General features: G+C 49.8%; 1 protein-coding gene and 1 long non-coding RNA gene across 4 annotated transcripts in view; one reads left to right on the top strand and one right to left on the bottom strand.

Moving 5' to 3' along the window:
• Positions 1-597, bottom strand: part of LOC147362013 (uncharacterized) — a 137,079-nt gene extending 136,482 nt beyond the window's left edge. The window contains exon 1 of one of the 2 annotated variants that reach the window (XR_015138443.1): positions 384-597. This is a non-coding gene — a long non-coding RNA (uncharacterized LOC147362013). The remainder of the gene's footprint in view (positions 1-383) is intronic. The other variant, XR_015138444.1, reaches the window with a different exon arrangement.
• The window catches only part of TMTC4 (transmembrane O-mannosyltransferase targeting cadherins 4), a 56,227-nt gene that overhangs the window by 307 nt on the left and 37,456 nt on the right, over positions 1-18,464 (top strand). The window contains exons 1-5 of one of the 2 annotated variants that reach the window (XM_086330518.1): positions 6,310-6,442; positions 8,477-8,619; positions 10,302-10,417; positions 11,999-12,215; positions 16,559-16,646. In XM_086330518.1, coding sequence (XP_086186644.1) covers positions 8,578-8,619; positions 10,302-10,417; positions 11,999-12,215; positions 16,559-16,646 — 463 coding nt within the window. In that variant the 5' untranslated portion in view covers positions 6,310-6,442; positions 8,477-8,577. Of the gene's footprint in view, positions 1-6,226; positions 6,443-8,476; positions 8,620-10,301; positions 10,418-11,998; positions 12,216-16,558; positions 16,647-18,464 lie in introns of those variants that run through there. The other variant, XM_086330517.1, reaches the window with a different exon arrangement.

The following is an 18,464-nucleotide window of genomic DNA, read 5'->3' as shown; positions in this document are numbered from 1 at the left end:
TGTCAGCGGCACGGGACAAAGGGCGCGGCGTGGAGGGGGCGCGCTCACTGCCGCCCCGGCAGCGCAGGCTCCCCGTCGACCCCGGGCGCACGGGCGCCTCTGGCGCGTCCCCCGGAGCGGACACCTGGCCGCGGGCCCCCGCGCCACCCGCCAGCTGGCCGCCGCGCAAGCGATGGCTGGGCGCAGCCGGGCCGCCTGGCGGCCCGCCCAGGGGTGAAGGCGGCGCCCTGACCGCGCCGCGAGTGCCAGCCTCCCCGCGCTGGCTGCCCGGCCGAGCGGCGTGCCCTGGGCCGGGGCGCCCGGGGCCGCTACCGAGCTGCCGCTTCCCTGCGCCGGGCTTGGAGTTTGGGGAAGCCGAACGGGTGGCGCAGCCGCCGCCTCACCTCCTGCGAACTCCGCGGGGCTTCTCGTCTTGTTGATGTTGTGTCTGTAGGCTGTGCGTATTTTCTTCCTTCTTTTTTTAACCGCACACAAAAGAAAGGAGGAGTTAGAGGAACGAGCTAGCCAGAGCCCCGTGAGTCATCCCACGCTGCTCTTTCTCTTGGAGCGCAGATGGATGGGGAGTGTTTCTTGAGAAACAGTTAACAGAGGACTCACGGGGGCCCCCTCCCTGTCCCCTCAGCCCCGACCGCGCCTGGAGCGCCCCAGAGGGAGGTGGGGTGAAGTATCACCCGCTGACTTCGATGGGAAAATGACTACAAGCTAGCAAGCTGGAAACTTTCTGGGACAGTGGAACTGGGAATGTCGAACCTCCCGCAGTCATCCTGGCTGTCGGCAGGCATGGCTCTCGCGCGTTACTGAATCAAGAAACCGAGAAGGTGATCCGAAGAGGAAGCTACTCGGAGTAGCATTGTATTCAGCGCTGCGTGGGGGGAGGGCGGGAGAGATGAGTCTCCAGTGCCTTGGGGGCCCCAAGAGAGGAGCAGCCAGCTCAGGTCTCCAGGTGCTAGGTCAGGAACGGTTGTGTTCTTTATTCTGGTTTCCAAACGCACTCTCATTTTGGGCTGGCAGAGGGCAACCGGTGTGTGAATGGATCAATACTGATGAGCTGAAAAGGCCAGTCTGAGGCCAGAAGGCCCTTCAGTGCAGCTGAAAGAATATTTTTTAGTAGGTGTTCACTGCTGATTTTTCCAGGGATCGTGTAGGTTTGATCTGCATCTGTCAGCCCCTTACTGCAGTCCAGGCTGCTGTGTCAGGCGTCACCGAGTCCCCAGGTTCAGAGCTCAGTGACTGCTGTGTGTTCGTTTTTGAGGGATGGTGTGCCCTCTCTAAGGTCTCTTTGACCTTTTCATTGACGATTGATTGATGGGTTTTAACCCCCTGAAAATAGAAGCTTGGTATAAGGAGTTTGAGATATTGAGAATAAAGAGGCTTGTGCTTCAGTTCCCAATCTAACTACATACAGGCGCCACTGAATTCTCAACACAATGGGGGTAAGCACAGGAATGGGACAGGAATCCCATCAACAGTGTGGTCACTGGTAGAGCTAACTGGAGCCCTGCATGGGCTGAACCTGAGGCCATGATGTTGCTCCTTTCTTCTCTGTCCATGAGGCAAACTTCCTTGGCTCAGGAGCCAGGGCTCGCAGCAGGACATCCCCTGGGGAAGACGAATGGGGTGATGCCGCCCAGGGCCCATCCAGAGAGAGAAACAGAACGTGCCCCTTTTCCTGGTTCATGCTGCTGTTTAGTCACTCAGTCGTTTCTGACTCTTTGAGACCCCATGGACTACAACCCACCAGGCTCCTCTGGTCCATGGGATTTCCCAGGCAAGAATACTGGATTGCCATTTTCTTTCTCCTGGTACAAAAAGACGGAAGGGCCCCGTCTCCCTCCAGGTGCCACTTCATGCTGGCAGGGCTTCTTGTACCTCAGCTTCCAGCCTGCCTTCGATCCTTGCAGAAAAAAAGTCCATCTACTGTTGGAGGAGGAGGATTAATGTGTTCAGCTATGTGGTTTATGCAGGACATACAGATGCCTGGTCACGGAGCCAGTGCCCTGGGTCTGCCCAAAAGAAGAGTGCCCTTCTCTCAATTGCATCAGGTTACCTGATGGGCTACTGCTGGCCTTGGTTGGCTAGCCTATCCTCAAGAATAAAAGTTGACAGCAACGTGGTTCAGCCACTCAGTCGTCTCCAACTCTTTGCGACCCCATGGACTGCAGCACGCCAGGCTTCCTTGTCCTTCACTGTCTCCTGGAGTTTGCTCAAACTCATGTCCATTCAGTCAGTGATGCTATCTGACCATCTCATCCTCTGCTACCTGCTTCTCCTTTTGCCCTCGATCTTTCCCAGCATCAGGGTCTTTTCCAGTGGGTCAGATGTTTGCGTCAGGTGGTCAAAATACTGGAGCTTCAGCAACATGATGGCAACATGGGTGATCCCAAGAGAGGACATCAGGGACTAGGCACTGGGAACTAATCTCTGCAGAATAATTAAGTGAAGTGAAAGTCACTCAGTCGTATCTGACTCTGTGGGACCCCATGGACTATACAGTCCATGGAATTCTCCAAGCCAGGATACTGGAATGGATAGCCTTTCCCTTCTCTAGGGGATCTTCCCAACCCAGGGATCGAACCCAGGTTTCCCGCATTGTAGGCTGATTCTTTACCAGCTGAGCCACAAGGAAAGCCCAGTAATAACAGTAGTGGGAACCAACTGTTTCCATATATGCTCTCGTTTAATCCTTAGTACAACCTCCAGGTACCCTATGGTGCTGATGAGGAATGGATCCTTGGAAAGACCAGGCAACTCAAGGTCATATAGGTAGCAAGTTCAAGTCTGTCTGCCCGCAGGGCCTGTGCTGTTAACCACTGGGCTAGACTAAGGTTCCTGACACACTGTAGCAGAATTGCATTTGCTGATCCACAGTATTTTCTGAGCTACCCTACTCTGCCCATTAGCAATCAGGCCTTAAATGGGAAGGGCATTTGTGAGTGTCCTTGAGGGCAGCAGAGAAGTGGGGATCTTGGACCAGGGAAGGGGAGCAGCAATGAAGAGGGAAGAGTCAGCAGGATGGGGAGCAGGGCAGAGTCTAGGCTCCCTGATGTCCCTGCCAGAGGGGGGACCCTTCTGAGATGGGCTCATCCATCCTGTTGACCCCCCGAGAGTCCAGGCCTGGTCCCAGTGTTCAGGTCTATAGTCTGCCTTCCGTCTATCTCAGCAGCCCTTGCCTGAGTACCAAAAGCGCTAGTGTGTGTTACAGATAATCTGAGGTGAAAAGGGAGGCACAGCAACTAATGATGTTGTTCGGTTGCTAAGTTGTGTCTGACTCTGCGACCCCACGGACTGCAGCATGCCGGGCTCCTCTGTCCTTCACCATCTCCTGGAGTTTGCTCAGATTCATGTCCTTTGAGTTGGTGATGCCATCCAACCATCTCATCCTCTGCCACAGCAACTAATTCAGGAGCACAAATTAGTTCCTGATGCACTACTCTTCCTAGAGGGCCATTTGAACCTCAGAGATCCACTTGTAAATACCAGCATCATCAACTCCATGGCTATGAGTCTGCACAAACAGGAGATGGTGAAGGACAGGGAAGCCTGGCATGCTGCAGTCCATGGGGTCGCAAAGAGTCAGACACATCTGAGCGACTGAACAACAAACTCAAATATCTGGGCCTGAAGCAGACAACATGAAGACCAGTTAATGGACCATCTGTCAGCTCACAGCTCCATTTCACATTTAAAATTGATATGAAACTAATATAAACCATTTGCTTTCCTTCATATTCACTTTCTGAACCAAAGGACTCTTGTATTCCCTCCGTATGACGTCAGGGGAGCTTCCTAACTGTTCAATCTATTTTCACTTGTTGTAGCAGGAGTAATTTCTGGAGCTCAAATACAGACACAGTGTTTGGGGCCTGCGTGGTGACCTCTATTGTGTTTGCAACTGTAATTTGGATTTGACCAGCAGCTTATCCTTTCAGTGAAAAAGGAGGGTGGGGGGAGTGACACATAGTGGCTGGAATATTCCCCGTGTACTTGCTGAAAGCATGACTTACAAATGAGTTACCTCAGGTGGAGGAGCTTGAGGGCCCAGCACCATGAGAGCTGCAAAGCCCTTCCTCTCTAGGGGTAAACCTGGCCTCTTCCCAGGCATGGACAGGAACACTGCTGCCATAGAAGAAAGGGTCCCATTGACTGTTGTTGGATCCTCGGCACGTTCACTCAGGCAGAGGGCTGCGGAAAAGAGGCCCGTGACGTCCAGTGCCCCTGTGAACTGACTTATTGATTCCATCATCTATTCCATCCATTCCCTGGAAGACCTGGAAACAAATACAGGTTCAAACGCATGTTGACCTTACTGTGTGGGTACATTTATATGCAGATTATTTTCTGTAGTAAAGACCTCAGTACTTTAAAAAAAAAAATTTGATAAAACAAAATTGTAGGGGGCGTGAGTTTGATCCCTGGTCAGGAAACTTAAGATCCCACATGCCACGCGTGGAGCCAAAAAAAGAAAAAACAAGACTACATGGTCTGTGGTTAGTTGAGTCCCTGGATGGCAAGGAACTGCAGATACAAACTTATAAGCTCTACGTAGATTTTCAACAGTGAGGAGGGTCAGTGCCCCTAACCACCGAGTTGTTCAGGGGTCATCTGTACATCTAAACTGACTCCCAAAGGGCCTGAAATTTTCTTCCATCTCAGTGTGAAGGAGTGGGGCTGCTCCCTTAGTAGGGAAGACAAGAGTCTTGCTTATTACCGGTCAACCAGATGCTCCAGGGGATTCTCAAATTATTCTCAAATGAATGTGCTTTCTTCTTCCTTGAAGAAAGTGCTTGTAATAACAGTTAACCTTCCTTTGACATCCATTAAACCCAGTGCTTCTAAGCACTTTCGGTGGGTGTCCTGCTTACCCTTCATGACAACCATGTTAGGTGGGTATCATCCCCATTTCAGAGGTGAGGAGACTGAGGCCCAGAGAGGTGAAGTAACTTGGCCAAAGTCAGGTAGGATTAGACCTAGACAAGATCCTGGTAAAACCAAGGAGGGTGCCTACTGAAGGTGTGGTGGGCATGGGGACAGATACAATGTGATGGGGAGGGGAGGTGGTTTCATAATTGGTGAATTCCAGGTTAGGAAGCTCTTAGGCAACTGCTGGGAAGTTCTTTTGCTTTGCTGAGTGCACAGGACGTGAACTCAAAGATAGGCAGCACACGCAAGGCAACCGAAGTAAGAAATGGCAAGGCTGGGAGACAGCATTTCATTTCAATGTTTTGCCTATTTGAAAGAAAAGCTAAAATAAGTGTCTTTATAACTTGACTCCCTCCCAACATTGGAGGTCATGTCCTCACCTAGAAGAGGACCCCCCACTCTCCTTTAGGACACAGCCTAACAATGCTGTCCCCAGCATCAGTCTGCAATGAGCCCTCCTTGCTCTATCCCCTGGGTGGGAACCATGGCCGTGTGCCTGCCACCTCACCTCTGTTAAACTTCTTTGTCCCAGATTTTCATTGAATGGGCTGGAGTGTCTGTGTTCTGCAGAGAGACCAGAAGCTCTCTTTTCACAGTCAGGACCATGCTTCACGTGCACACACAAACACACACAATTTTTCTGCTAAGACTCCACAATGAATATGCATTGAGTTTTCTTGATTGCAAGAAGCAAGATGGTACCTTTTTTTTTAACTTTGTAAACTGGTTCAAGGACTATAAAAATGATCTGCCTTATGGGTAGCTGATAAACATAGGATTCCCTTAAATCAGTGTTTCTCAGGGATAATCCAGCATCAGAAACCCAAGGACTCCTGACGTGGTCGGCTGCATCTGGGCCCAGGAGAAGCTCCCTGTGCCCAAGGTGACGGTTCTGCCCACTTGGGTTTTGAAAGCATACTTTAAAGGTGTTAGGGTCACGCCCTATAAAGTCACAGCATAAGTAAATAATTGACCGCCTCGCTCTTTTTCACTTGGGGTAAACATGCCTACTGTGTGTGCGTGTATGCTAAGTCGCTTCAGTCGTGTCCAACTCTTGGCAACCCAGTAGACTGCAGCCCTCCAGGCTCCTCTGTCCATGGGATTCTCCAGGCAAGAATACTGGAGTGGGTTGCCATGCCTTCCTTCAAGGGATCTTCCTGACCCAGAGATCGAACCTATGTCTCTTACTTCTCCTGTACTGGCAGGCAGGTTTTTTACCACGAGCACCACCTGGGAAGCCCGCCTACTCTATAAGCCTGCTACCAAGGCGTTGATGAGTACTGATGTCGTGTCACTTATCTCGCAGGTTTCTAGCCAGCAGAATGCTGGACCCAGAGGCCAGCAGGGCGCAGCTGTCAGGATGGCCGAGTGGGACGCCAGTCTGGACCATGTCATCCCATCCTCTCTGCTTCCTCCCTTCTGGGCGAAGTTCCTCGTGGGTTTTGCTTCCCTCGTGTGTTTTGCCCGGAGCTACGATGGAGACTTTGTCTTTGATGACTCTGAAGCCATTGTTAACAATAAGGTCCGTATCTTGATGTCTGTCTGGTAAACTGGCTTGCCTGCATCTCAGTAATGATCTGCATCAGTTATTTTCTATGGCCGTGGTCCTCAACCTCTCTGACACCAGGGACCAGCTTCGTGGAAGACAGTTTTTTCCCTGGACTGGGGCGGCGGGGGAATGGTTTCAGGATGATTCAAGTGCATTATATGTACTGTACGTTTTATTTCTAGGATTAGTACATCAGCCCCACCTCAGCTCACCAGGCATTAGATCCCAGAGGTTGGGGACCCCTGCTCCACTGAACTTTGGCTGAGCCTTTATCTGAGCCCCCATCGTGCTCCAGATTTCCCATCTTCTTTTAGAGAGCATCTCCTTGATTTAGGGCCCCTTTTATTGCTGGCAGCAGGGTCTCCCAGCCTTGTCTAACCTCAGGCTTTGCCCTGGCTGGGTGCCCTGCATGAGGTCCCAGCCCATGGACATATCAGAGAGACCGTTCTTCTAACATGACAAGGCCGCAGTATTGCAGAACCTTGTAGGCTATTTCAGGTTTTGTGAGAAAATTTTACAGAACTCTAAGCCAGAAGGATGCCCCCATCAGACACACACACACACACACATACACACACACACACCCCGTGCATTTACACACACACACACACACACACACACCTGCTGCAGTGATGGGCAAGTCTGATCCCCCACTGGAGGGTGTGTCCTTGGCTGTAGGCAGTGAGCCGGCCCCTTCTGTGTCCTTCGCTGGGAACATCAGGACATCCTGCTGACAGTTGCGGATGACCCAGAGTTCGCTGCCTGAGGAGACTGCAGTCCCTGCTCGTTTCGTCCCTGCTCGTTTCGTCACTGCTTGTGTCATGTGTGGAGACTCAGATTTGCTGAATTTGCAAAACCCCAGCCAGTTCTGCTCACCAGTGGGTGCAGGGGAAATGATATTCTTTTTCAGTCTCTGACTATAGAGGTAGGGAAGAAGAAATCAGTTTGTGGGAAGGGAAGAAAAGGGTTTCATTGAGCTAAAAGAAAATCTGAACAAGAAACTTGGAGGCAGAGAGAGCCCAGAGGAGAAAGAATGTGGAAAGAACGTAGTTAGAACCTTTGTGATGGGAAATGGCTACCCTTTCCAGTATTCTTGCCTGGCAAATCCTATGGACAGAGGAGCCTGGCGGGGTGCAGTCCGTGGGGTCACAAGAGTCAGCCACGACTTAGTGACTAAAGCAAACCAATCCCTACTCAGCCGATGTTCTGTGTCTGCCTTAAGGGGCCAAGAGAACCTGAAGGAGTTCACTCCTCTCTCTTTCTCTTTCTCTAGTAGATACAATCGTGGCATCTCTTTGTAGCATTTAATGCTCTGCAAATTTTGAAATCATAGATTTTCCCGAATGTGGAGAAAGCCATTTTCCTATTAAAAGTGTTGAGGAAAATTCTCTGTGCAAGGAACGTGAGTTAGGTGGGGGTGGAGGGGGGGGGGCGAGGGGTAAGGAGGTGACCGTTTGGCAGACATTTCATTTGTAACATCCTGTAAATGATTTGCTCCATTTCCACTGCACAGACTTCAGTCCTGGTGTTTATTTTGAATCCAGGTTCTTCACTTGTAATTTCCCTCAAGTTCATCCAGCAGTTTACTGCAGATGTTTCTGTTTCAGTGCTTTTTGCAACAGCGCTTAGGAGCGAAAGAAATGTGTTAGCTCTGAGCAACTGTGTCACATGGGTGGCTTAATAGCTATTTTCCAGCGGGATACGTGGCTTAATAGCTGCTTTCCAGTGAGGACATGTGACTGTGCCTTTATTTTTTTGGCTGAGCTGGGTCTTCATTGCTGTGCAGGCTTTTCTGTAGTTGTGGAGAGCAGTGGCTCCTCTCTATTTGCGCTGCTCAGGCTTCTCACTGCCGTGGCTTTTCCTGTTGGGAAACACGGGCTCCAGGGCACACGGACTCCGTTGTTGCTGCATGTGGGCTCAGGAGTTGTGGTGTGTGGGCTTAGTTGCCTCACAGCATGTGGGATCTTCCTGGACCAGGGATCGAACCTGTGTCTCCTTCATTGGCAGGCAGATTCTTAATCATTGGACCACCAGACAAGTCTGCCTTTATCATTATTATTTTTTAATTCCATTTGCTGAGAGTTTCTTGGCTCTGCCACTCCCGGAGGATGTATGAACTGTCAACTCTGGACCCTCGTTGGAGAGCTCTGGTGAGTGAGGCGGGGAGACACGGACCATGTCCTGCGTGAGATGCCCGGGACGAGGTTGTGCTTCTCTCTCCTTCTGGGAGCGAGGGCAGATGAAGCGCTCTGTGACCCGTGCGTCGTCTTGGCAGTGCTTTCAGGAGCGTCACACTGTGCCCCTTTGTTCGCTTGCGAGCCTGCTCTTCTCCCCTTCCCTGTCTACTGACAGGCCCTCCTCTGTGCATCGGCACCGTGCCTGCAGTAAGTGAAACAGGCTGTGCCTGGAGTTGCTTGGTGTTAAAGGCTGTTTCCAGATGCTTCCTTGTAGTGTTGAGTTGTTCATGGAGATGATGATTTTCTTTGAGACGGTGGAGTCAGCAAGCATTTGAGACACAGCACATCTTTTCTAGAAATCATTAGGAGGAAAAATTGACCTTTCTTCCTGTGGTGCTGTGTGAGGGCTACACCCAATCAAATATTTAGAGCTTTGTTGGTGTTTGTTTTCTGCTCAAACGGAGGGAAAGATCCTTTGCTCCTCCCTCCACAGCTGAGCAGGTAGCTCTGGGACAACGTAAAAGTGCGTGACTCCCAATGGGGTAATGGAGTAAACGGAGTTAGTAGGCGGGTTGCACGACCCGCGTGACATAGCGACCGGACTCTTAGAGGCGGGTGTGTGCACTCAAGGCCCTGAAGCTGATACCCACCGGAAGTGAAATTCACCCACAAAGTGGTTGTCAGGTCACCAGCTTGCCCCTGTCCCACGTCGTCAAGCTTTTCCCTTTGCGTCATTAAGCACCAAAGGCTTCCCAGGTGGCACTAGTAGTAAAGAACCCACCTGCCAATACCGGAGACACAGGAGACGCGGGTTCGATACCTGGGTCAGGAAGATCCCCTGGAGGAGGAAATGGCAACCCACTCCAGTATTCTTACCTGGAGAATCCCATGGACAGAGGAGCCTGGCAGGCTACAGTCCATGAGGTCACCAAAGAGTCGGACACGGCTTAGTGGCTAAACAGCAGCCTTACATACTGGCTGTGAGAGAGGGTGATAGTGACCTCACTTAGCTGCTTGGTCCATTTGTTCATTTTGCATGGATCAAGCACCTTCTGTGCACTCCACCCAAACACGGGGTTGCCCAGGCCTGGAGGAGCCCCAGCGCAGTGGGGCAGATAGCATCACATGACTGTAAACCTCCCGGGAAACAGGCACTATGAAGACAGGTCAAGGATGCTCTGGGCCCCCCAGGAAGAGAATTGCATCAACTCTGGAACGTCGTAGCCCAGTGGCTGAAATCCGATGAGTGGGAGGAGCTGAGCTCTGGGGAGCTGAGGGGTGACCATCCGGGCACAGACCCATCTTGGGGCAGGTGGCAGCAGGGGCCATTTGGGAACCAGAGACCAGGAGCAGAGCCAGCGTCTGGGAGATGTGCCAGCGGAGTGCAGGTGAGGGGCCAGAGCACCCCAACTGCGGTGTCCCCGTAGGTCGTCAGCTTGGTCCTGGAAGGGGTAGGGCTCTCGTAGTGGGTGGGAGAGGTCACTTGGAGAGCACGCAGAGCGGGGCACAGTGGAGCCCTGAGGAGACCCGGCTGGTGCTGGGCGTGAGGGTGTTGGTGGCTGGACCCAGGACCGGTGGGAGACATGGGGAAGAGAGGGCTTCTGCCCAGGGGGAGGGCGCAGTCCCGACCCCACCGTCTGCTGTGTTGCCCGCAGGACCTCCGCGCAGAGACGCCTCTGGGGGACCTGTGGCATCATGACTTCTGGGGCAGCCGGCTGAGCAGTAACACCAGCCACAAGTCCTACCGCCCCCTGACCGTGCTGACCTTCAGGTGAGGTGCCGCAGGACGGCCGTGGGGGAGGGGAAACCCGAGGCTTGTGCTTGACATTGCACCGGGTGGGGCCCCGGTCAGGGGTTCCGACGGACATACCAGCCGCGGTGCAGACACTGACCTGGGCAGCCACACAGAGGAGACCTGCCAGGCCCCCGGCAAGGCAAGGATGCTCTGACAAGCGGTCCCTACTTTGCACAGTCCTCTCAGGTTGGACCCTTTGCAACTTAAGCTGGAGGAAACAATATGTCGAGGCAACAGGTAGTCTCTAATTAAATTGTGTTTGCTTTCACTATATAAAAAAAGTAAGTTATAAATCTTCCTCCTGTGAACCACATCAGGCTTCCCTGGTAACTCAGAGGTAAAGCATTCACCTGCAACACAGGAGACCCAGGTTTGATCCCTAAGTCAGGAAGATTCCCTGGAGAAGGCAATGGCTACCCACTCTAGTCTTCTTGGCTGGAGAATTCCATGGACAGAGGAGCCTGGCAGGTTCATGGGGTCACAAAATGTCAGACACGACTGAACGACTAATACTTCACTTCTGTGACCACATCAATATCCAAAAACAAAATGAAACTAAAGATGATCTTGCCAGCCCCCATGAATCAGGGAGCTGTTTGCATTAAATAGATTAATTGATCTCACAGAAGTTCCCATGCATAGCTGTTTCTCAGGTGTATTGGATAACCTATGTGTAAAGTAAAGTAAAGTGAAGTGAAGTCATTCAGTTGTGTCCGACTCTTTGCAACCCCATGGACTATAGCCTACCAGTCTCCTCTGTCCATGGGATTTTCCAGGCAATAGTACTGGAGTGGATTGCCATTTCCTTCTCCAGAACCTATGTGTAGATCCCTCAAAAGTGAAAGTGAAAGTCGCTCAGTCGTGTCTGACTCTTTGCGACCCCCTGGACTATATATACAGTCCATGGGATTCTCCAGGCCAGAATACTGGAGTGGGAGCCTTTCCCTCCTCCAGGGTATCTTCCCAACCTAGGGATCGAACCCAGGTCTCCCGCATGGCAAGCAGATTCTTTACCAGCTGAGCCACAAAAAGAAGTATAGAAAGGATGAATCAGAACCACTCGTGGTTGAAAAAGAGACAAGAATCCTTGACAGGGAGGAAGTGCTTCCTTGTTCAGAAGGCTGGTGGACACACTGTCAAGGGGTATATTGGGGGGTTGGGGACGGGGAGAATAGACAAGTCACTTGACCATGCTTCCCTGTGGAGCAGCCTGTGTAACGTGTGGTCTGTTTTATCTTTCTGAAAGACAACCTTGCCTTTATCGCACCTGAATAATTGTCTTTTTTTTTTTTTGGCATTTCCTCTCCAAGTATTTTCTGTCCCAGTCCTCTGAGAGGTCCTTATCTCCCGTTTTCCCCTCTGCAGTTAATTACATTGTTAGCTCATCTTCACCCTTCTTAGCTTAACAGGCATTATTTATCTTGACGCTATTTTTATCAACTGTGCACACGCTCTCCTCCTCCAGTATGTTCACACGCCAGCCTTTCCCTCCAGCCGGTTCGTGTTTTATTTCACGTGCTTCTGCATCTCCGCTGTGAATACCTTCCTTCCCTGCAGGATGAACTACTATTTGTCGGGAGGCTTCCACCCTGTGAGCTTCCACGTCGTCAACATCGCCCTGCACGGCGGCGTCTGCGTGCTGCTGGTGGACGTCTTCTCCGTGCTGTTCGGGGGCCTGCAGTACACGAGCAGGGGCAGGAGGCTGAACCTGGCCCCCAGGTCGTCTCTGCTGGCCGCCCTGCTGTTTGCCGTGCACCCGGTGCACACCGAGTGTGTAAGTACCGTCTGCCAGCCGTCTCTACACTTGTGTAAGATAGACGCAGTCCACACGTTGGTTTGTTCCCTAAAACAAGCTTCCCTTGGCTGATTGTACAGCTGTAGAAGGCCAGCTTTCAGACGCCCAGAGCGGTGATTTGTGGGGACAGCAGGTCCCCCTTAGGACAAACACAGGGTCCGCGATGGGCCGAGACTTCATAAAGACCACGTGGTGTGATCTCTGCCGATACTCTGTGTCCCTTATTAGACCACACTGGGAAGGTGTGAATGGTGAACCTTGCCCAGCTTCTGGGCCTAAAGCCAGAGGCTGAGACTTCCTTGTTTTCCTGAAAAGGGGTCTGATGCAGTTTTCCTCTGTTAGCCGAGAGCTTTTGTGATTTCCAAAATACTTCTTCACACTTCATACGATAGTCACCAAAACGCTGTAGGTTCAGCTGGAGCAGCATAACAATTTCCACTTTACAGAAGAGGAAGCAGCCAGGGAGGACAAATTAGGGACTTAACCTAGGTCGGTCACATGGCCGAGGGATATGGGACAGAATTTAAGATCTGGTCATATGAACCCCTGCCAGGGAGAGGTTGGCATGCTGCGAGCTGAGCTGGTGGGTGGGTCCTCACGTCCTGCGGGGACCTGCTCATGAATTCGCCCCACCTTGCTTCTCATCTCCCATCCCTCCATTCCATGACAGCCATTCAAACTCAAATATTTGAGAAAAAGCTATCGGTCATTAAAAATTAGCATTCCTAAAACAAATCAGCTTTTGTTCACCTTTCCTTGTTTCTTGGCAAATAAGCAGTATTCAGTTTCATCCTATCAGTTCAGTTTAGTTCAGTCGCTCAATTGTGTCCGACTCTTTTCAACCCCATGGACTGCAGCATGCCAGGCCTCCCTGTCCATCACCAACTCCTGGAGTTTGCTCAAACTCATGTCCATTGAGTCGGTGATGCCATCCAACCATCTGATCCTCTGTCGTCCCCTTCTCCTCCTGCCCTCAATCTTTCCCAGCATCAGCGTCTTTTCAAATGAGTCAGCTCTTCACACGAGGTGGCCAAAGTATTGGAGTTTCAGCTTCAACATCAGTCCCTCCAATGAACACCCAGGACTGATCTCCTTCAGAATGGACTGGTTGGATCTCCTCGCAGTCCAAGGGAGTCTGAAAACTCTTCTCCAATACCACAGTTCAAAAGCATCAATTCTTCAGCACTCAGCTTGGTTTATAGTCCAACTCTCACATCCATACACGACCACTGGAAAAACCATAGCCTTGACTAGACGGACCTTTGTTGGCAAAGTAATGTCTCTGCTTTTCAATATGCTGTCTGGGTTGGTCATAATTTTCTTCCAAGGAGTAAGCATCTTTTAAATTCATGGCTGCAGTCACCATCTGCAGTGATTTTGGAGCCCAAAAAATAAAGTCTCTGGGCTTTGGGCTGGGTCCCCAGGGGAGGGAGGAGAGCTAACGGAGGGCGTTTCCTCGCCTCTTGTTCTTTTAGAGACCAGGATGTCGGCCCCAGGGGGTTCCCCGAGGACACTAGCGCCACTGCAAGATTTTCTTTCCTCGAGGCGTTGGTGAGGATTTCACATTGCTTGAGTTCAGACTGCAGTGTCAGAGAGGGACGGCCAGGTGTCCTTACTACTCCTGCTCATCCAGTGAAGCCAGAGTTTATACTGAAGGGATCAGGTGGTGAAATACCACCCCCCACCTCCCTTCCTCATTCCTTCTATGGCTCCCGCGCAAATTGTGCCCAGTAGGGAAACGCCACCACCTTGTATGTTACGGATTCAGGGAATGGCGGGGACTTCTGCAGAAAACTCTGATGGGAGTGTCTCAGGTTATTTGTAAGAAAAAAAAAAAAAGTCGTTATAAAAAGCTTTGCCTGAAAATACATATCAATGCAAATAACAGAAAAGAAAAAATCTCTTTGTACCCATGCACATTGGCCAAACTATTCAACTCAGTAACTTCTTGGAATAGCCTTTAAAATTTTCTTCCTATAGAATCTAGAATCTCTCTGCCAAAAATTCACTGAAGGACTAAATACTCTGTACACTGAAACACCTGTCACACTTTTTGTTGAGACTTATTTTCTTCTTTAAATTACTTTTTATTGGAGTATAGTTGCTTAACAATTTTGTGTTAGTTTCCTGCTGTAAAGCAGGTGAATTAGTTATCCTCACACACACATCCCCTCTTTTTTGCCTTTCCTTCCCAGTTAGGTCCCCACTGAGCACTGAGGAGAGTTCCCTGTGCGATACAGTAGGTTCTCATTAGTGCCATACTTTTTAAAACCTGTTTTTCTTCATTCAGATGATGTAATGTACATTCCTTAAGACCTGGGAGTATCTTCACTTAGCCAAAGGCAGAATGTTTGTTTTAAAAATGAGTTTATGATATTTAAAGTTCATTTTAGTGGAAGTCTTTTTTGTTTTTGTTCCAGATTTGGATGATTTACAACATTATATGTTAGGGGGAGTCTTTAAATGTACCTCAACCACTCAGATAACAAGTGGTTTAGACTGGCCTTTTTGCCTCCTACCCCTGGTATTTATCCAAGCCACTTCCCTCCCCTTCACTCAGTTCAGGAAACCTTGTTCTCTGACCCTCCACATTCCCAGCCCCTGCTTCCCAGACCGTCTTGCTCTCAGGACCTTCTTGGATGCCCTTCTCTGAGTTGGCTTCTCTTACTGTCTCCTCTGAAAGGCCGTGGGATGCTGAACCATCCTCGGGCCCTGTGAAGAGCCGCAGCTGGCAGATGCTGCTCACACCCCTCTCTGGTCCTGATGGGAGGCCCACGGCACCAGCTGCTTCCTCCATCGCTGGCCGTGGAGCCAGAGAGCCCACACCTGCTTCTCCCTAAGTTGCCATGTACTTGGTCTGCTGCTCTGTCCCCCCGAATCCCCCCAACCATGTGTACCTGTCAGATTGACAGTGAACCAGCACCCACTGTGGGCCAGGCTCTGTCTGTGGGGTCTCATTGCATCCTCGATTGCACTGCAACTCTGAGCAAGTTACAGGCCAGAGGATTCCAGAAGTCTCATGATCTATTTACTGCCTTCATGAAGTAATCATTCCATTTACCCCTCCAGCACACTGGCCTCCTTGGCCCAGATCTGTTGAACCTTTTGTCTTTAGCTTCCTTCCCGGGAAGGTTTTTTCACGTGCCTGGCAGTCACAGGTGGGACTCAGCTGCCAATCTTCTTAGTGATCGAGTGCCCCTGTGTCAGGAGCTTGCCATCGCCAGCGTCGGGAGCCACGCTGGTTGGATGGAAACTGCTCCTAAAAGGCATTCCTTTTAGCTGTGGCGTGTACATGCACCTGGGCACAGAATGTAAACATGATTTTCATATTTACATTGTAAATGTAAAATGTGATTTCACATTCATTGTGAAATATACTCTCTTACCTCTGTTTGTAGGCTAGACTTTACTTTGGATCCAACGTCACACTTCTCACTTTAAGATGAGCTTCCCAGGAACTAAAATGAAACCTTGAGAGTCACAGTGCAAGCTCTGATACATGTCCTGTCCGGGTGCTAGTTAGTAAAGGATGCCACGTAGACCAGACCAGTACTCGGGAGCACGGTTCTCTGTCTTTGGTTGACGTGAGACTTTTGGAGAACAATTGTTGGAGTAATCAGCTTGAAAGAAATGGAGCACCCATTTTGTATTGCTTCTTTTACACTAAGGTGGAGAAAAGGGCCATCATCAGATGCAGAAAATGGGGAGGGGCAGAGAAGAAATGGTGGAAATCGTACTCTGTTTCATCTTACTGGTCAACCTCTTTTGAAGCCTTCCACTTTCCAGGTTAACCCGCTTAATTGGTTTTGGTCTAAAGGGAGGGAAAGACAGAGACAGAGGCTTTGAACCATCATCCCTGTGTCTTATTCTCTCTCCTTGATGATGTGTAACACTTACTTCCCACCTGTCTTTCATGTCTCCAGTCAAATTTTCTTTCTTAAATATCATGCCCTTTGAGCTGATAACATTTTCCAATGGAAAAGTGCACCCTGGGCACCTGCTCAGGGTAGAGGTCTCTAGGGCTGTGGGCACAGAGTGCCGAGTGATGGAGTCTTCCCTGCACACGGGCATCACTGCCTCTGTACGACCCACAGAAGAGCCACAGTAGGTCGGAGTCAACCCAGCCTTCCCAGGGAAGCAGCTGACCCAGATCCTAGACCCAAAGTGAAGAGTCCGTTGTCAGATCACACCACAGGCAGAGAGCTCATTTTAACAGATGGCCGGGTCTCGTGAGGCTTTCTGTTTCTAAGGATGCTTTCGTGTTTCCAAAGTTTCATGTAAATGTTTTTTAACATAAATCTTTTTCCTCTGCCTCTTTGAAGGTTGCTGGTGTCGTCGGCCGTGCAGACCTCCTGGGCGCCCTGTTTTTTCTGCTGTCTTTCCTTGGCTACTGTAAAGCGTTCAGAGAAAGTAAGCAGGATGTTTTGCCCTCTTAATTTTGCATCTTCTTCGTGTTTCTGTTCTGTCGAGCGTGTTTTAACAGGTGGGAAGGTGTCCGTTGCTATAAGTTTATCACTTTGAAGGAATGTAGGTCAAAGGTGTCAACTGTTTTTAGTGATGTCTGTTACTCGGTTGCTTTTTCACGACACAAAGGTTGTGCTTCAACATTCACAATGTTCAGGAAGCATCTTGCTGAGTAGTGAAACCAAGAGCTCCTGCTGTTAGGGCTAAAGCAGTTGTGATTGATTTTTGTGATTTTTTTTTTCCAGTAAAATTGAAGAGGGGAAAAGCTTTTTGTTATTCATTTATTTTTAATTAAAACATGTTGGAGGAAAAATATAGAAAAATTGTAAAAATGTATAGCTATGAATATGCACCTGGAGCATGAGGTTCTTATTTTTTCATTGTCATGTTAATGATACTTAGAAAGTCTTTGTTGCTGGAACCCAGTGGAGTTGAAATGACCAGTTGTGTGTGTGTGTGTGTGTGTGTGTGTGTGTGTGTGCGCGTGCGCATGCACACATGCATGCAAAGTGGCGGGGGTTGAACTGCCTGTTTATTAGCACCAATGCATTTATTGAGACTCAGTAGAATCCCTGTATAACTCTACTAATTATATGAATTCTGATCACCTCCAAGTTACATCATCCCTTCCCAGTTGTCTTACAGTAGAAATTGGGTATGATACATTTATACATGTTGGCCCTGGCAACAGTGTTATAATTTCAACTTCTGTTACAAATTCAGTTCATGACTGTAGAACTCTCTCCGTATATAACACAATCAATTGAAAAGGGAAAGTCAGAAGAAAAGGGAAAGTGAGAGGAACGATTCCTATGGGTTGCTTGACAGGGCTGTTTCAGCAGAGTGAGTGAAAGTCGCTAAGTTGTATCTGACTCTTTGTGACGCCCCATAGACTGTAGGCCACCAGGCTCCTCTGTCCATGACATTTCCCAGGCAAGAATACTGGAGTGGGTTGCCATTTCCTTCCCCAGGGCCTCTTCCTGACCCGAGGATCAAACCTGGGTCTTCTGCATTGTAGGCAGATCCTTTACTGTCTGAGCCACCAGGGAAGCCAGTTTCAGCAGAAGCTGATATAGTAATACATTGGTTTCCTTGAGTCTTTGCCACAGCACTTCTCAAAGCTTAGGTTTGGTCCCCTGCCAGGGCCTGAATGTTGTTGTTCATGTACTAATGCTTACACTTGGATTCCTCCTATAAACTGATACCTTATTCATAAGCAAGGACAGACCACTCATTCAGGATTCTGTCTCTGCTGGGCTGGTTGAAGTGGGGTCACTCAGGACTGCTTTTTGCAGAGTCAGGAGTTTTCATAGAGGCTGCCTGGCCTTCGAAGCCTGAAATTCTTACTGGCCTATCCTTTGCAAAGTTTGCTAATTCCTGGGACAGATGACTGACAGGTAACTGTCACCTTGCTAGTGGTTCCAAAAGATTTTTTTAGCCAAGATTAATAGGGAGTTTCCAGCATGAATTTTTTTTTTACTCATGAAGGTAGAGGAGTTTCCTGTTAACATAAGTTACCATTTTTTGACTGTCTACTGTCACACATATGTGTGTGTGGTTGGCAATTATGTTACAGTCTTCAGTTCAGTTGCTAAGTTGTATCTGATTCTTTGCAACCGCATGGACTGCAGCACACCAGGCTTCCCTGTCCATCACCAGCTCCCTGAGCTTGCTCAAACTCATGTCCATCAAGTCGGTGATGCCTTCCAACTATCTCATCCTCTGTCATCCCCTTCTTCTCCTGCCTTCAGTCTTTCCCAGCAT

Source organism: Bos grunniens, chromosome 12 (genome assembly GCF_055505025.1).
Source record: "Bos grunniens cultivar Pamir isolate PY7600 chromosome 12, Bosgru_T2T1.0, whole genome shotgun sequence".
Taxonomy (NCBI): domain Eukaryota; kingdom Metazoa; phylum Chordata; class Mammalia; order Artiodactyla; family Bovidae; genus Bos; species Bos grunniens.
The sequence above is the reverse complement of the archived record's forward strand: the minus strand, read 5'-3'. Positions and strand labels throughout refer to the sequence as shown.